Source organism: Platichthys flesus, chromosome 5, assembly GCF_949316205.1.
Source record: "Platichthys flesus chromosome 5, fPlaFle2.1, whole genome shotgun sequence".
NCBI classification, from domain to species: domain Eukaryota; kingdom Metazoa; phylum Chordata; class Actinopteri; order Pleuronectiformes; family Pleuronectidae; genus Platichthys; species Platichthys flesus.
Genome location: NC_084949.1, coordinates 23300918 through 23318728, shown reverse-complemented (window position 1 = coordinate 23318728; position 17811 = coordinate 23300918). Strand labels below are relative to the sequence as shown.

General features: G+C 44.1%; 1 protein-coding gene across 1 annotated transcript; it reads left to right on the top strand.

Annotated features, from left to right (window-relative positions):
- Nucleotides 1-639: 639 nt before the first annotated feature.
- LOC133953851 (general transcription factor 3C polypeptide 1-like) lies at nt 640-16599 on the top strand. The gene is made up of 40 exons (XM_062387986.1): nt 640-1106; nt 1950-2159; nt 2428-2604; nt 2698-2844; nt 2975-3071; nt 3183-3306; nt 3525-3704; nt 4195-4310; nt 4428-4480; nt 4586-4989; nt 5132-5191; nt 5441-5571; nt 5877-6001; nt 6080-6233; nt 6346-6449; nt 6673-6794; nt 6996-7352; nt 7454-7599; nt 7820-7917; nt 8003-8099; nt 8825-9008; nt 9135-9231; nt 9572-9704; nt 9787-9874; nt 9988-10049; nt 10548-10656; nt 10753-10895; nt 11320-11462; nt 11546-11630; nt 11871-11983; nt 12141-12200; nt 12289-12382; nt 12537-12709; nt 12900-13541; nt 13854-13996; nt 14126-14230; nt 14312-14598; nt 15082-15662; nt 15768-15954; nt 16150-16599. The coding sequence occupies exons 1-40, from the start codon at nt 886-888 to the stop codon at nt 16360-16362; spliced, it is 6765 nt and encodes a 2254-aa protein (XP_062243970.1). The 5' UTR covers nt 640-885; the 3' UTR covers nt 16363-16599.
- The last annotated feature ends 1212 nt before the right edge of the window (nt 16600-17811 follow it).

Sequence of the window (17811 nt, the reverse complement as noted above, 5' to 3'; positions counted from 1 at the left end):
ACTTATAAAGTAAGAGTTGTGTATATGATTGTAAAAGGATGGTGAACAATAGATGCACTGTATGAATGTGTGTGTGAATAGTTGGATTTGAACTGTGAAGCTCTTAAGGGGTCATCAAGACTGTAAAAATACATAAATACAGACCAGACCACAATAACTGTAGTCTTCCACATTAAAGTCTCTATGAAGTGACTAGGGGGAAGTGAATTTCAGGGAAACAGCGAGGGTCTCTCTTCCAGACCAGGGCGACAGGATGGTAGGTGGAGGAAAAGTACTGTCTCCACAGTAACATCACTCCTGAAAATGTATATTTTGTCTTTATTAGTTCATATAATTATAATCTGCATAACTGATATTGTACATCACTGCTGCAAATTAATTAGATTGAATTAACCATATAGATTAGGGTTAAATCCAGATGTGGATTACGTTGGGCCTCCTCCCCCTGCATATACCAAATGTACATTTAACTGTAGTACTTTATATTTTAAATACAAATCTGTGAGACTAAAATGAAGCATTTTGCCCCAAACAAAGAAATAATAAGACACGAGGATGTTTCACGAGCTGCACGTGAACGCCTCCTCGCGGATGTTTCTCCCTCCGACGCAGAGGCAATAACGGTGACGTCATCACGCACGCAATCGCCGACCCGGCAGGAAAACGAGTTGGAAGCAATATTTCGTTACCAACTTTTTTTTAAATCTTATTCCTACTTTTGTTGTTTTGATTTTTTTTACGCACGCGGACTCGAAAGCGACGCAACTCGTGTTTTATTTTAATTAAACACGCGAGTCTGTGAGCGCGAGCCGCTAACCGGCTAGCTGTAGCGTCACAGAGTTAGCATGCTAGCTAGCTGACACCACAGCGTTCAAGCCCCGGGACATGGACCCGTGGAGTGCAGTCACGGACGAGGTGGCTCTGGAGGGACTGGACGGGATAACTGTCCCCACCCTGTGGATCCGGCTGGCGGACAGACAGCCCAAGTTCCCCCTGAAGCTCGACGGCTGCACCAAGGAGCTGATCTGGAGGTTCCTGGTCAGCAACACCGACCTGAGGTTCTACCAGCTCCCGCAGGAGAGACACGACGTGGAGCTGTTTGACAGGTGAGCAAAAAGTTTCAGTTCACACTTTAAAACAAAGCACGTGCAGCCATTCGCAAGCTATTCAATACAATCCGGAGTAAACACGAAAGAGAAATGGTCACAAGAGTTTAGTTTACTGATCCCAGATCGTCACGTTACACAGGACCGGAGATAACAACACGATCAGAGTAAAACAGCAGAATAACAGACTTTAAGATATTAAATTAAACATAAACCAGTTATGCATCAAAAACAGCGTCAGAAGAAACAACAATGTGCAGGTGGAAATTAATGTGTTTTGGGTTTGCACACATGAGAAACAACACAATACTGAACATAAATACGATGTGCATTGTGCAATAAGACTATGTATAGTTGGAGTAGTTTATCTCACAGGTGCTGGTTTAAAAGGCTGTTGTTTGTGTTCCTGCTGAACTGTGTTGTGTTATTCAAAGAGATGCACCTGCAGTTGAGTTTAACCCACTTTGATTTGAATGTATAGACGACAAAGTAATAGGAACAAATGTCAACGTCATGATTCTTCAGAAATGATCTCAACATGAATCAACACAAAAAAAATAAACTGTGAATTGTTCATAAAGGAGGATTAACTGCAGGACTGACATATGAGAGATAGTTTAATTTTAGATAGGTGTTCTTTATAAAGAGTCATCCTGTTCACCATAACACACCGTTCTCTCCTGGATCTTTGAAGTGGATAAAGAATTCTTTATCATTATTGGTTAAAAAATTGTTAAAAGAGACATTGAATTATTTTCCTTTTCCGGATATTTAATTTTTGAATTCACTTCTTTGTTCTTTGATAGTCATAACATGAACTTCATGCTTCCTGTGTGTTTCCAGGTTTAAAGACATCGACCCGGAGACTGGAATTGGAAAAGCGAAGATTTTTTCGGAGAAAGACAAAGAGGTCTACCCCGTCCATATACTTCTAGAAAATAAGGACGGGATACAGGGCTCGTGTCCTGTCTTCAGAGAGAGGAGCGACATCACCAAGCATGTGCGCTCCGAGTCCCTCACGCCGCTGGCCAGTCTGGAGGAGGCTTTGGAAAGGTTGGTAGTTCTCACAAAAGAAACTAATCAGAATCAGAAGTATTTTATTGCCAAGTAGGTTTACACCTACAAGGAATTTGCTCTGGTAATTGGTGCATACAATGAACAAAGGACATCAAAACACAATAACATAAAAACGCAATAAATACAACATACACAGAGCAGGAAAGTTGATCATGATTTAAGAAGAGGAACCAAAGTGATCTCTGAAAATGAGAATGTAGAGCAACTGTACATTTTGTCTAATGTTTCCTCTTCCCCTCCTCAGATATGGCCGTAAGCTGGTTGTGGTGGCGTCTCAAAGCGTGCGGTTCCGGTCTCTGATCGGCAGCGAGAGCGACCCGGATGTGAAACTAAACGACGACTCTTACTGCTTGTTTGAGAAAGTGGGGCGAGCGCGCTGGCAGGGGGAGCTGCAGAGCGAGCTGCACAGATGCTCCTTCAAGTACGAGATCACACGCACGTCTCAATCCGCTCACGGCCATCGCTGCCAATGTTTTGTTCACTGCCTGACAGAACGTCTGTTGTGTTTCAATAGGACAGATGCTCGAAAGCTGCACTACATGAGGAAGTCGCTCATCAAAAATGGATTCATCACCATGCAGTCGCACGTCACGCGAGCCAAATCGGGACAGCAGCAGCAACACTCCATTCTGCTGCTGCTCAAACGCTTCCACGTAAACAGGTTCGTTGCCACTTTGATCATCAAAGTCGCTGCCACTCGTGTAATCGACCGACCAGTTGATGAATTTAACGTTGCACTTCTATGTCGGTACTTTTCAAGAAGTTCCTCTTGACCCTTTCTGCTCCTTCAGGAGGACTAAGTACGACATACTGATGGAGCAGGTGTCCGACCTCCTGGAGCAGCTACCTGGGCAGTTCTCCACTATGATGGCGATCAAACAACAACTTGTAAGTATCTCCCTGTTGAGTGTCTGTTGGCCTGTGTGTGCCTGTGTGTGTGTGTGTGTGTGTGTGTGCTCCTCTGTGTGATTGTGGTAATCATTTTGTGTTATCTTGTAGGATGTGGCGGACTGTACGTTTAAGCGCGTGTTCCACTACATGCGAGCTGCAAAGCTGGTGGAGTTATGTCAGTTCCCTCTGGAAGAATTAGATCCCACCGCCAAACACTGCACCACCAAAAAAGGTAACGTGACACAGAAGCAGCAGTGTATCAGGTTATCATAAACAAACCACTTTCAACAATATATTTTCAGAATGTGGGCTACCAGATACATCTTTGTGAATCTTTAAAGAATAGATAAGTTGACTTGACGTTTTTATTCTGCAGTATTATATGTTTTTGCCATCTGCATCACACAGGTTTGATTTTTAATTTTTTTTTTTTACATCTTTGTTTCCCAGGGACTAAAGTGCTCGTTCGATGCCTGAAACTGTTGAAGCCATATTCACAGAAGGGCGTCCCTGATGATGATGATGACGACGACGAGGATGAGGAAGATGACAGCGGAACAAGAAGGAGAGCTTACCCTGCTTGTGGGCGACTCATGGAGAAGGATGTCCTCTCACAGGCCTATCACATCGGTGCGTTTCATCAGTGCCTTCTTTCAACATACTGCAGAGTCAGGCAACTAAAGTGGATTGAATTTAAAAGGCTTCATGTTGGTTCAGAGCCCGGCCACAGCCCCCCCGACAGCCTGGGGCAGACAACCAAGGAGCCTTGAACAGCTCCACAAGTCTGAGTTTAGTCATTTTGCGTCTTTTCATCCGTGTGGAATGTAAAAGTCTATTTTCTACAGTTTTAGCGGCTCGGTCAGTCATTCACTGCTCCTCTCTGTGTCTTTGTCATTTGTGTTGTCGGAAAACATTCAGACAATTAGAAGGGGGGGGATCCTCCCATTAATATTCATATAAAAATATCTTATCATAGTGTCAATCATCTTGTTATCATCCTTAATTTTAAATGAAATGAAACTTTTGAGAATATCCAAATTTAAACAAGCCCATAGACATATTTAAAACGCACCTCAAGTTGATGATTAACTCTTGCCTCTTGGTTTTTGTTGTTATTCAGTTTTATCCAGCGGCACAAAGGGAATTCCAAAGACTGGTATCGGGCACAGACTGCACGTTGGTAAACTGGAATCCCGTATGATCTGCCGAAGACTGGAGAGGGATGGTGTACTTAAGGTATCCTCGGAATAAATGCATTCAAACTCAGAAACTGCTAATTCAAGGCTTTTTATTACATATAAAAATGGAGAGTTGTTATAATTTTATATCTGCGCGATTTCTTTCATTCTGCAGGGATTCATGGAGGACGAGGGTCGGCAGAGGATCACTAAATATATCGGCCATAAGTGGGTCTCTCTAAATTAGCAGAGGTTTCCAAATTCGTATTTCAACACCACTTCATATCAAGTGTGATGGTATTGATAATATTTCTCTGGTCACCTCCTTGACAGGTGTGGGAGTGATCAGCTCCAGCTTTTTGCGAAGGAGCAGGAACGACAGGATCTCCTCTTCTCCTCCGCACCACAGACCGCACCACAGACCGCACCACAGACATCAGAACCTGCAGCCCCTGTCGCCTCTAAAGCACCACCGCCCCCGAGGTCGACAGGGAAAGGAAACACCAAAAGGAAGAAGAATCAGAAAGCAGGTGCAGGAGGAGACGAAGACGCCAAAGAGCCTGAGCAGACATGTGGTGATGGAGAAGTAGAAGTGGGCGGTGAAGGGGTGAATGGAGGCGGAGGTAAAGCAAGAGGAAAATCAAAAGCAGGAAGAAAGTCGAGAGGGAAGAACGGCAGGGGGAAAGAGAAGCAGACACAACCTGACATCCCCCTTGTACAGCCGACACCAGCTGAATGTGAGTTATCGTGCAGTATTTGCACTTTTCAGAAAATATATGATTTTAAAAAACCTAAATCCACTTCCTGCCTGTGAAATATATAAATCAAAGAGTTGGTGAAATGGGCACGTAAAGCTCTTTATGTTCTTTCATCACTCAGGTGAAACCCCGACATGCAGCGAGTCCCAGACCAGTACGACCCCTGACGTTCTCATGACAGGTATTTCTCAACAGTTACACTTCACCTGCACTTTAGCAACCGCCGATCTTTGGTGGAAAATTCTCAATTGAACCAAACAGTGGATGCAAGTAAATACAAATATGTTTGTCCACTAGGGGGCAGCAGAAAGCATCAGTACACACAAAAGCTTTCAAGTTGATGCAGTGAACTTGTTTTAAAAAAATTCATAAATATGTTAAGATATTAGGAACTAGATCTTAAAACATTTCATATGGTCTTTTTCCTCAGAACAAGTTGCAACGGAGGAGGAGCACCAGTCCAACACAGCGTCGGTCCCCCCCGTGGCTCAGCCTGAGGCTTCATCAAACAAACCAGGAGACAACAACATTGTGGTTTATAAAGACGTTTGTCCACAGGAGGTCAGTTCATTGGTTCCACTGGTGGGTGTGTGTGTATCGTTTCTGCTAGATCAGAGCCCTGTTCTTAAAACGTGGTTCAACTCATTCATGCTAACGTTCTGTTACAATCACCTGTTCCAGTTCCAATAGTCATGTTAGTTCTCATTCTGTGAACCGGGGCAGTTTGTTTCCAAATGATACAGTCCCATTTTATTATTATTTATTTAATAAATGCTATGGCAAATTGTTTTTATTTAAATTTTGCGAACTCAACTGTTTGCGATGGGTAGATGAAGGTAACGGCTCGATCCATCTCCTTCCTTCAGTCCCCCAGACGAAAACAAAAATCCAAATCTGAGAAGAAGTCCCATGAGACGTATCGCCTGCTGAGGAGGAAGAACCTGATCGTGGAGGCGGTCCGCAGCCTCAAAATCACAGAGGGTCTTTACCCGTAAGTTTGTCTTTAATGTTCCTTCACTTCACATCGTGGAGACAGAAATGACAACGTGCCTCCCCCCCCCCCCCCCAGACTACAAAAGATCATCCACGACGAGGAGAAGCAGGAAGGAGTCAGTTCCAAGTGCTGCAAAAAGACCATTTTACGTCTCGTTCAAACTCTGTCGAGGGAAGGCCTGCTCAAGTTGTACACGACCACTGTCATCCAGGACGGCATCACCAAGCAGGTCCGAGCACACCCCAATTCACATCTTTCTTTAATTGCATCCGCTTTAAGGTTAACTTCTATCCCCACCCTTGTCACCTCTGTCCCTCTGTCTGCCGTTGTCCTGTGTGCAGGTTCAGATGGTCGCCCATCCGTCCATCCAGCCCAATGATGACGTGGTGCAAAGAGTCATCGACCAGGTCCGCTTCAAAATCTCCAGCTGCTACTCAAACATGCGGTGAGCAAACGCTGCCTACTAAGAGAGCAAGTCTGTGAGGAATAGAGACTCTCTGAGTACAAGTGCAGCTGCACCTCACTTTGTCGTTTTCTTCTGTGTAAATGTCCTGCGTTCTCAACCCTGACTTAGAATGAGTCCATAGTCTGGAACAGGGACATGTCTTTTTTTAATCTTGATTCAGTCTCTGTTCAACTGTGTGTTGTCTTCCTCTGCTGTCTCTCAGTCAGCTGGATGGGAAAGACAGAGAACAGGAAAACCAGTCGGATGCAGCAGGAAGCCCTTCCAAAGGACAAAGGGACAGAGCTAAAGAGAAGAAAGAGGAAAAGAACTTCAAGCCCACGACAGGTTGTGTTCTATTGTGTTGTCCAAATACAAGGCAGCAGGAGTTGATTGTGTTGTAGTCTGTTTATTTTTTCAACTGTCCAGATTCAAAGAGAGGCTTTTGGAGTGTTACAACTTAATTGGCTGAATTAGATTTTTCTTTCTTCTCAGTATTTGTCCCCTGCTCATTGTTTTGGGCTTTGTCCTCTGTCCCTGTTTATACAGTCCGAGGACTTGGTAAGAGCTTCGGCTTCCAGCCTAAGATGCATCGCCTTCGTATTGTCCACAACTTCCTCTGGTACTTGATCTACGGCCACCCGCTCAAACACAACCCTGCTGACTCCCAACCCACCGGTGAAACATCAACAATCGTGCACATCTCTGATGCTGAAGCCAAAGACGCGGACAACCCTGACAAACAGGATCCGAAAGACTCACAAAACAGCACAAACGTAGACGACACCACGCAGTCGTCTGACACCGCAGATTCTGCCGTGTCCAAACTGGACTTGACGTCAGGTGATGAAGAAGAGGAGCAGAAGAGTGAATCAAAACCCGGGGACTCTCAGTCTGAAATGAAAGGTGGGTTTCCGAATCTGGCTTTTCAAACGAGCTCTTTGCTGTAATTAAGAGAACTTCTCTGTCAAAATCAAAACACCTGGATTTCTGTCCGTCTCCGATAGTGTATGCTGATGAAGACACGTGGAAGAGGTTCATTCCTCCTGCGCGTGTGCACAAGGAGCTCAGCACTGGCTGGGCGGTCTTGGGTGACCTGCTCCTCTGTCTGCCTCTCTCCGTCTTCATTCAGGTCATCCAGATCAACTATAACGTGAGCTCACTATCATTTCTGTCCTTGTGTCTGTAAGTAATGAAAATAATGATAAACGGAGAATAAAGCTTGATAGCATTGATTTTAGGAACCGATTCAACTTTATGATCCTTTTTAGAGGGAGGAAGTAGTTTTTGGTATGTCGACATGATAAATGGACACCTGAATTTATACAGTCTTTTTAGCACATAAAAACACATTTGCTGATTTGTGTCCCAAGGTGGACGGACTGGAGGAATATCTCAACGACCCTGTGAAGCAACACTTTCTAATTCGAGACTTGCCGGCCAAAATGAGAAGACAGCTGCTTTACAGACGGTGACTTTCCCTTCTGCTTTTCTCTCTCTAGAACACATCACAAATTTATTTCTAAAACTGAGTGTTTGTGGTTTCTTTACAACAGGAAATACCTGTTCTCATTCCACGAGAACCTGCAGAAGCTGGTCTACATGGGTCTGCTGCAGCTGGGTCCTGTTGAGAAGTTCATGGAGAAAGACCAGGTACAACGTAACCACAGGAAATCACGTGTGTCAGATGAAAACACAAACAGGAAGAATCACCTGATTCTCTGATCCTCTCATAAAACGCAGAAATGCATTTGGCTGTTAAATAAGGTTTGACATCGAATAGACAAATATCAATGTGTAACTTTTGAAACAAGAGAAATGAGTGAAGGCAAATCCTTGGATTTTCTACTGATGTTAAACAATTCAATGAGGGTTTTTGCACCTTTATCAAGGTGTTCAGCAAATAGAAGATTAAAGTTTCAAATACATTTCAACAGATCTATGTTAAAGCTAAATTAAATACGGAAAATATATAAACCCAGTAATAAGCCTTTAAACCTAAAGATCAAACATGTTTTGTTATGTATCAGAAAATCTATTCCTGGGAAAACATGAGAAATGTCTGGAGCTTCCCTCTGTACCTTTTGCTTTTCTGTAAAAAAAACTGAAATAACATGATGCAAGAAGAATTACGTGGGAGAATGAAGTTGACAGGAATAGATATAAAAACTTTCAAATTGAAGTTTGTCTTCTACAAAAAAAAACTGGAGATATCTATATATGTCCATTTAGTTAACAAATATTCACATCATGTGTTATAAATAAAGCATAAATGTCACATCAACGAACACACAAGTTGTTTGTTTTCGTCAAATGAAATCAAACTTGATTAACTTCTCTTTTCGTGTCCTCTTGTCCTCACGCCTGCACCGATTCAGGTGTTTTTGTACCTGAAACGAAACACCACCATCGTGGACACCACCAGCGCCGAGCCTCACTACTGGCTCATCACGGAGTCACCTGACAAACCCTTTGACAACCGCAAGTACACGTTCAACACCTTTGAGGACGTGGAAAACTACTGGTTTGACCTGATGTGTGTCTGCCTCAATACACCGCTGGGTACATGATCACACACACACACACAGACGTGTATATATTAACCAGAATCAATCCCAGCACTGGTGATCGTATGGAAAAATACAATTTCTTATTCTGATGACATGTTTGTCTCTGTGTTAATTCTAGGTGTGGTCCGCAGTAGGAAAAGTGTGACAGAGGACGACTCTGCTCCTTCGTTTGTGCGAGAACGCTCAGTGTTTGTTGGACTCGCATACCTTCTGAAGTAAGAGCATATTTACTACAAGTTTCAGTGTAAAAGTATTTGTTCAAGTTAAATGATTAATTCAGTATCCGACTTGCAAATTATTAAATCAGCTAATCATTTCAGCTCTAGTATAAATGACCGGTCATTCTCCTAAGGAATAAAGAATACAGTTAGATAGAATCAGATGCAAAGAAAGTGAAAACATTGCTTCTGAAATATTGAACCTGCTATTTAAGCTGATTTTTTGTTTTTTTGTAAGTGTGTTACTTTGAATATCGTGTTTACCTCATGTGTCCTGGCCGTCACACACACACACACACACACACACACACACACACACACACACACACACACACAGGGGCAGCCTTGAGGTCTGTGATGACGGGTCGATACCAGGAGACGGTAAAGGAGCCGCAGGTCTTGATTCTGAATTCTTTGCTCATCTTAAACGCAACTGGCTGTGGACCAATCACCTCCTCGCGGTCAAAGAGGTACGTCAACTCAACAAGAGTTGAATATTAACTCGGTATGTTGAGCTCCTGCTTCTTGTTTATTTTTTAATTTTTTTTTCAGAACCCGGCTATTTTCGAAGCGAGGGAGAGCAAAATCAGGCTGAAGAGCCTGCTGAGTAAAAATGCTCTCAGGTTTGCCTTCAAAGCTGGTGAGTTGGTTTTAAGTAAAATGACTGTTTATAATCCTTATAACACGGATGAATGTATGTGAATATAATAATATGCATCTTCTCATCAGTTTCTATGCATCTGTGTCTAACAGGAGGATCCACGAAACTTCGTTATTTGACAACCAAGATTCCACTGGTGGCAGAAACTGTTGAGGTATATTTTGAATTATCTTTACATTCACTCATCTGGCAGTTTATTAGGAACTAGCTTAAACCATTGCAGCCTAATACAACTTCTAATTCTCTCTTCATGAAAGTTCATTTGTTCAATCAAATGTTTTCCAATTTTCAAAATCTAACCTTCAGTCCTAGTTAGCTGTTCATTGATCCCTGTGGATCAGTAGGTAGCTAGAGCAGGTCACCCACAAACTCGAAGGTCGGTGGTTCGATCCCCGGTTCCTCTAGTTGGGCCACCAAGTGCCCTTGGACAAAACTCCCTGACGTCTTGTCAGAGTGTGAATAATGTGTTATAGAAAAGTGTAGCATATAGAAGAGCTGTATTCTATGTGTGCATGAATGAGAGAATGTGACTTGTATTGTAAAGCACCTTGAGTTTTTAAGTGAAGCAGGTATATAAATGCAGCTCGTTTAACATTTAACAAAGTTTCAGGGCTTCAAAAGATGTATCTTGCTCTTGTCTCTCTGTAACCAGATGGGAATCGAACCTGTGACCAGAAACCAGCAGGTGGTCGGGGGAAAGAGGCAGAAGAGGAAGAGAAGCAAAAAGGAGGTTGTCAAGGTCCCGCGCAAGAAGAGGAAAGGTGCAGAACAGCTAAACACACAAATACAAACATGTTTCAGGTGGATAAGAAGATGGGAAGTTGACAGATTGTGGTTTATTTTAATTTTTCATACAGAGCCAAAGAAACGCACCCCCGCCCACGACGAGGCCGACCACCAGGCTTTGAAAATGATGACAAGGCAACGAGTCTACTGGTCCGTACAGGAAGACTCTCTGATGATGCTCTGCAGTGTGGCCTCACACCTGCTCAACAGCAAGGTACACACACACACACACACACACACACACACACACACACACACACACACACACACACACACACACACACATACACACAAATACATTAACTTGTGTTGCCCAAAACACAGACGAGTAAATGTTAAAGGATCCTTGGATTAGTGTGATTTTTATTTCATATGGTTTATTGTGTTTTTTAAATCTCCGTAGAATATACTTATCAGCATTTCCATCCCTCTGTGCATTTGTCCATCTTTGTGTCTGTCCAACTATTTTCAATTTTTTTCCCATGACACTTGGCAAGAAATTGCTCTTCTCTTATTTTTCATATTCACATGTATTCTGTTGTTTAACTGCTTAACTTGATTTAAAATGAAGCCCATTGACAATCATGCGTTTGCCCTTTATTTAAGGAAGCATACATTCAATTGTGGATGTGTTTCAGTTGAAGAGGCCATTTGTTCCGTACTGTGGGGTCAGAGACCTGCTTCACTCAGAGTTTGAGATATCGATGGATAAAACATCCGTCGCTGTCGGGCGCCGAACGCGATACATCCTCAAGAATCCTCAGACGCTCCTGAACTACAGGTTGGCACCGATTTACAGATGACACAATTAAAAAAACACACTTACAGTCAAGAGGTTCCACTCACACAAACCGTGCGTTGCAGGATCTGTCTGGCTGAGATCTACCAGGACAAAGCTCTGATGAGGCAGCTGGAGGAGAAGAAACCTGCTGATCCTAATAAACTAGAGGTGAGTTTGTATTTTGTAGTTAAAAATTGTGGATACAGATAAATTGGCTCATATATGTATTAAAAAGAATTTGGTAAGATTTTGTTATCAAACCTTTAAAACAAAGAAATGTAATTCGAAATGAGGCTTAGTATTTTACAAAATGAATTATCATATCGACAAACAAACATAGATACAGATGTGTCCGTGAGGTTGACTTTCTGAAGTCACAGTGTAATATTTCTGCCTGTGTTGTTTAAGGATTGTACTGCAGCCTTCTTGGAGTACACCAGGCTCCTCCGGCAGAAGTTCAGCTCCTTCATGAACCCACGTGACATCATCACGCCGGACACCAAGCAGGAGCTCTTCTCACGGTAAGAAGAAGAAGAAGAAGAGGAGGAGGAGGAGGAGGAGGAGGAGGAGGAAGAGGAGGAAGAAGAGGAGGAGGTGTGATGTGCTGGTTCAAGACCAGTGGCTGAGTGCAGCGTGGGACATAATTCTGTTCTGTGTGTGTGTGTGTGTGTGTTACAGGTTCAATGTTTCCGCCATAGACAGTGCAAAGCAAGTGTTGCGCAAAGATACTCTCAAATGGTAACGATTCATGCTTTTTCTTCCATTGCGTTACATGGGTTTTTTTTATGGTGGAAGTTAATTGTGTGTTTGTGTGTGTCCATTGCAGCATAGATGACATTCACACCATCGTGTTGCAGAACCTGATCCAGAGCACCCTGGCCATGTCCAACGGTCAGATGAAGTCGTCCAGATCCTTTCAGGTAATGTTTCATGTGACTCAATAAAGCCTGTGGCAGAAGTTTACTGTAGAAACACCAGGAAATAGAAATAGATCAAAAGTCTCATCTCCTCACTCACAAACACGAAACCAACAAGGACTTCTGACTCTTCTGTCCCCCCCCCCCTCCCCCCCAGACCTTCCACATGTACAGTAAGTACAACCAGGAGCTGCTGTGCCAAGTGTTCGTTCAGTGCAGGAAGAGCGGGCTGGTCAACCGCCGTCGTGTCAATCAGCCGTTTGGGCCGAAGAAGAACCGAGCGCTGCCCATCCTGCCCATGTCCTACCAGCTGTCCCAGACCTACTACAGGTACACCACCATCTGAGCAGAGATACTGTCAATACTCAGATTACACCTCCTGCTGAGGTTTACTGCTCTATTCTTTTTTTATTAAGGAGTATTTGCACCAAAGTCTGTATTTAACTTGCAGATCTGTTTAATCATCTTATCCTGGAATTTAACCACAGGACATCTAACACGCGGCCTCTTTCCTATACAGATGTTTTACGTGGCGTTTGCCTTACTCGCTGTGCACCGACTCCTTCCGCTTCATAAGAAGTCTGATAAACAACGGCACTAGAGACGACAGACCCGTCACCTTGTTTTACCACGAACCCGTGAACAGGTTGGAGAACGGTGAGCAAGTGTTGGAGCAACAAAAACTGTCCAAAAGAAAAGAGACACAAAGTGAAGTAAACGCTGAGAGCAAAACAGTGAGTGAACCAGAGGAACAGCCAAAGGAGGCAAACTCTGAGCCGACAAAAGAAGGCGAGAACGAACCGAAGCAAGAGGAAGGAGAAGAGAAGTTGATGGAGGTGGACAAAACAGAGGAGGAGAAAAACCCAGTGGAGAACCTAACAGCTGGTTTGGGTGAAGATCCGTCCAGCAGAGAGCAGACAGACGATCAGCTGCCTGAAGAGAAGCCGTCAGAAGAGGCCACAGCCTCGGAAGCAGCTCCTGGAGCTTCAGCGGATCCTGCAGATGTGTCGGACATGCTGCCGTTCTCCCTGGACTCCCCGGGTGGAGCCTGTGTGGTGTCCCTCAGCCTCATATCCCTGGGCCTGCTGAACGTGTTCCTGTCCATACCGAGACAGATGGTGGTGGTGGACAGCACCCTGGTGGACAAAGAAGTCGTCAAGAGGTGAGATGGTGTTGAGGGATGTTTGACCGTCCTCAGACATCACTGTATATGCCAGTATACATTATCATATATACTGTACAATAGATCTGGAGCTATTATCAGTCAGTTGAGTGATTAAGTCATTTGTTTATGAAAGATGGAGGAAGTCCAGTTGCAGGTTTTCTGTGACTGCGAACATCTTTTCTCTATATTCTTTAATAGATGAATTAATAAAATAATGGTCATACTTACATCTAGTCACAATTATTAGCTGTAGCCACAATCTATTCTTATTTCTTTTAAATACTAACGTGAGGTGAATTGTTTTCACAGCATGGCAGCTTTGGAGGAAGAGGACGACAACGATGATGATGACGGTGAGGAGTGCGAGGGGAGGAAGAAGCTGGAGGTGAAGGCACATCAGGCGTCACACACCAAGTACCTGTTGATGAGAGGGTTCTGCTGCCCGGGCATAGGTAGAGACTGGACCTTTGACTTTTAATTCAGATAGATGCATGTTTGAGCATAAATAATACAAACTAGATTTGTGCTGCTTGGACGTAGAATACATTCAGATGAGTAAAACGACCTTTTCTTTTTGTCAGTCAAAGTGCGTAACCTCAACACCAACGATAACATCGTGGTGGAGTCGTGTATCATGAGGTTGCAGCTGCGTGAAACACCTGCTCACCACATATTCGGCCTGGAGGGTAAGTATCAACACACTCGGTAGATTTAATTTAAATTGAATCTGCAAAACTAATTCTACTTCCTTTTCTCTTCATTTAAAGAGTCTCCTCCGCTGGACTTACTTAAGTGTGGTCCATCCCTTGTTCCCTCCATCCTCACCTCCACCGTCTCCTCCTCCTCGCTGTCACAGAGTGTGGAGGAGTGTGACAGGAGTTTGATCGAGCAACGAGGATACACTCCTCAGGACATGGAAGCATGTGCGGATCTCAGGAGGAGCTTGGAGGAAGCTGGTGAGATAGGCGTGGACGTGCACGACCTGTACCAGGCTCACTCTCAGCAGGTGAAGCACGGGGCCGGACGCACCAGGAGCCTGCAGCAGTACCTCCAGGTAAACACAAAGAGAGAAGTTAAAATGAGACTCAGTCAGATCTGTGAGCCCTCTCTTTGTTTCTCCTTCTTCCTTGCTTTTTATTTGCATAAAAACCTGACTGGGAACATAGGAAGAAAGATCCACGTGAAATATCATAAAAAGGACAAAAAGTTGTACAACTGATGAAAGTTGTACAATTGATAAAAGTTGTACAATTGATAAAAGCAAATTCCAAAGGAGTGCAATAATTGATGTGACTTCTTTAAATTGAATTTGGACATGATCATCCCTGTGACACCTGATTGGAGATGTTGTTGTCTGTCTTGTCTGTTCTGACTCCTGGTGTGTACATAACAGTTGTGGATTGAAACGCACTTAATTCACATTGAACAGTAATTTGATTGATTGGGGGGCGGGGGGGGGGGGGTGACCTGTCAGTTTCCTTGTTTCATATTTCTCTGGGTAGTTGCTGATCTGATGTTTCCCTTCTTTTGGCCCCAGGACCTGCAGGAAGAAGGGCAGGTGCTGAAAGTCGGGGCCCAGGGCGTTCGCTACGTTCTCCTGAAGCACGCGGAGCCCTGGCTGCTGACCGTCAACTCCAAGCAGTGGTCCCAGTCCCGCGTCACGCCGGACAAACTCAAGTTCTTTAACAATCCCTTAATGCGCAAGAGATTCAGGCGTGAAAGCAAACCGGAGACCGAGGAGCCGGCCGCCAAGAGAGCTGCTTTGGACACACAAGAGAGCAAAGATGGAGCAGACGGAGCAGACGGAGCAGACGGAGCAGACGGAGCAGACGGAGGGGGAAGTAATGTGACAAGAGAGACGCCGAACGACGGAGCACAGACTGAAAAACAGACGGAAAAACCGATGAGGTCAGATGAGGGAAGTGGAGAAAAACAATTGACTTTGGAAGAAGCGGCGCCAGGGGGGCAGGCCCAGCGTGAGGAGGAAGGGGAGGAGAAGACCGGACAGGAGAAGATGGAAACTGAACTGCCACAACTAGGAAAGAGAGAGTTGAGAAGCAGCAAATGTACCATAGACGATGAGAATGTTGAAGAAGCGTCAGGATTATCTGATGCTGAGTAAGTACACTAGTTAAATCATCACTGTTGACCATGCTTTAACCTTCCACCTGTGCATAACCACCACCTCCTCCTTCCTTCTCTCTGTTTCCATCAAACCCGCAGTGAAAACGTGAGTTTCATCAGCCGGCCGTGGCGCCTGGTGGACGGCAAACTGAACCGCCTGGTGTGTAAGGGCATGCTGGAGTCCCTTCTCTACCAGATCATGTCCCGACCCGGCATCACGCAGCAGGCGCTGGTGGAGCATTACACCAATGTGCTGCAGCCGATAGCCGTGTTGGAACTCGTGCAGGTAAAGAGAGAGAGCGTGTGGATCTGTAGACTGTTTAGAAGCTCGCCGGCTTTGTTCCTCCGTACGTCCATATTGTTAATAATCCCCTCACTTGTGAATTGTTATTTATTTCATGTTATCTCTCTGATAAATGGGATTACATATTTTTCACTCCTTACAAAAACAATCAGCTTTAAATCACTCTCTCTTCTGTAGGCCCTCCTGGAAATCGGCGCTGTGGTGAAGAAAACTTTGGTTAAAAGTCCCAAACCGTCCCTGTTCAGCCGCCCGGGGATCCAGACGAGACGGGAGACAGAGGAGAAGCTGGAGGACCCGGGCTCCGTGTTCTACGAGCCGACCATCAGCTGCTGCCTGAGGCTCAGTCGGCTCCTACCCAACGAACGCCACTGGAACTACTGCATACCCTGAAGGTGTCTGTCCACCTGGCTTCACCTGGAGCCGCCGTCAGATGTATAATAATTCTCATTTAGCTTAGCATCGTTCAGACTCTGTTCTGATACTTTCATGACAATTCTGGTTTTACAGAAACAGGGATTGCTTTGAATGTTTTTCAGGGTTTGTTCCTAAAATTAAATTGTGTGTTTGTGTTAAACTTTTTTTTGTTGAAATCTTATGTTACAATTTAAATAAAAATACCTCACGTGACATTCCTGCTTATTTTATTTTGAAGTGCTACATTTTGGTAACAAACCAGTGTTCCTATTGCTCCACTGACGTATCACGCTGCTCTTCACCCGGAGAAAAAAGAGTTTCACAACATCCCTGAACTGCAGCATCTCTCCTTTTGGTTTTTCTTCTTCTTCTTTCAGACACTAAATAGCTGCTCCACTTTATTCACACGTTGGGCTAAAGGGAGACTGTGGCGTAAGATTTATATTTAACTATTTCTCAACAAAACACTGAGGCCTCAAACATGTCTGTAACTTTCCTTCACTTCTTTGCAAACCTGCTTGTAGCCATTCCTGTAAACGTTCATTGTTTTCAAGCTGAGAGTCTTTTTTTCCTGCCTTTATTCAGTTAATCTTCAGTCATCAGTGTTATCCTGCAGTGGCAATGTGTATCTTGGCTGATCTCCTCGGGTCCTGCAGCAGCACAGGGGATCCACAGAACCAGGACCCACCAATATAAACAGTGCTGCGCAGTGTTAAAAAGGAAAGTAAAAGTATGAACATTTTTAATATATTTAAAGTAACGGTTTCTGCAGAAAGATTATATCTGTTTAGGCAACAATGTGAAAGTAGCATTTTAATCTGGTAGCTGACTGAGGTGGAGCTTCTTTGTATTGGACTGCAGTTTAAAATTGCTTTACATTATTGAATAATCTAAAAATACAGAGTACAAATACCTCCGATTTATATTCAGGTACAGTACTTGACCTCATGTAGATGGAACATCCCGATGAGGAAGTGTGGCTGCTGATATCTGAAGATCTAACATAGTGTAAGAGTTCATATGGTCTTGTAATCAGTCCGTGTCCAACACTTCCCTAAACGCTCAGCTGACATGACACCTCCTGTTCAGAGTGTCTCTCCCACACAGACACACACACACACACACACACACACACACACACACACACACACACACACACTCCTCACAAAACAACATTTCTGCTCTCATATAAACTCCTGTCTTCCTTTCGCTGTAAACTTTGACACAAGGACAGGTTTTTAACAGATCATCAGTATAAGGCAGCTGGTTCTGAGCGCTGGTGAAAAGTACATGAGAGCCGAGTGGTGAGTTTTTAACTGGGTAGCCACGGCAGCCGAGTCAGGAAGCAGAGTGATTGAGATCCCCGGGAAGTGGAGGAATGTGTGTGGGACATTTCCTCCTAATGAGCACAGGAATCTCCCGACT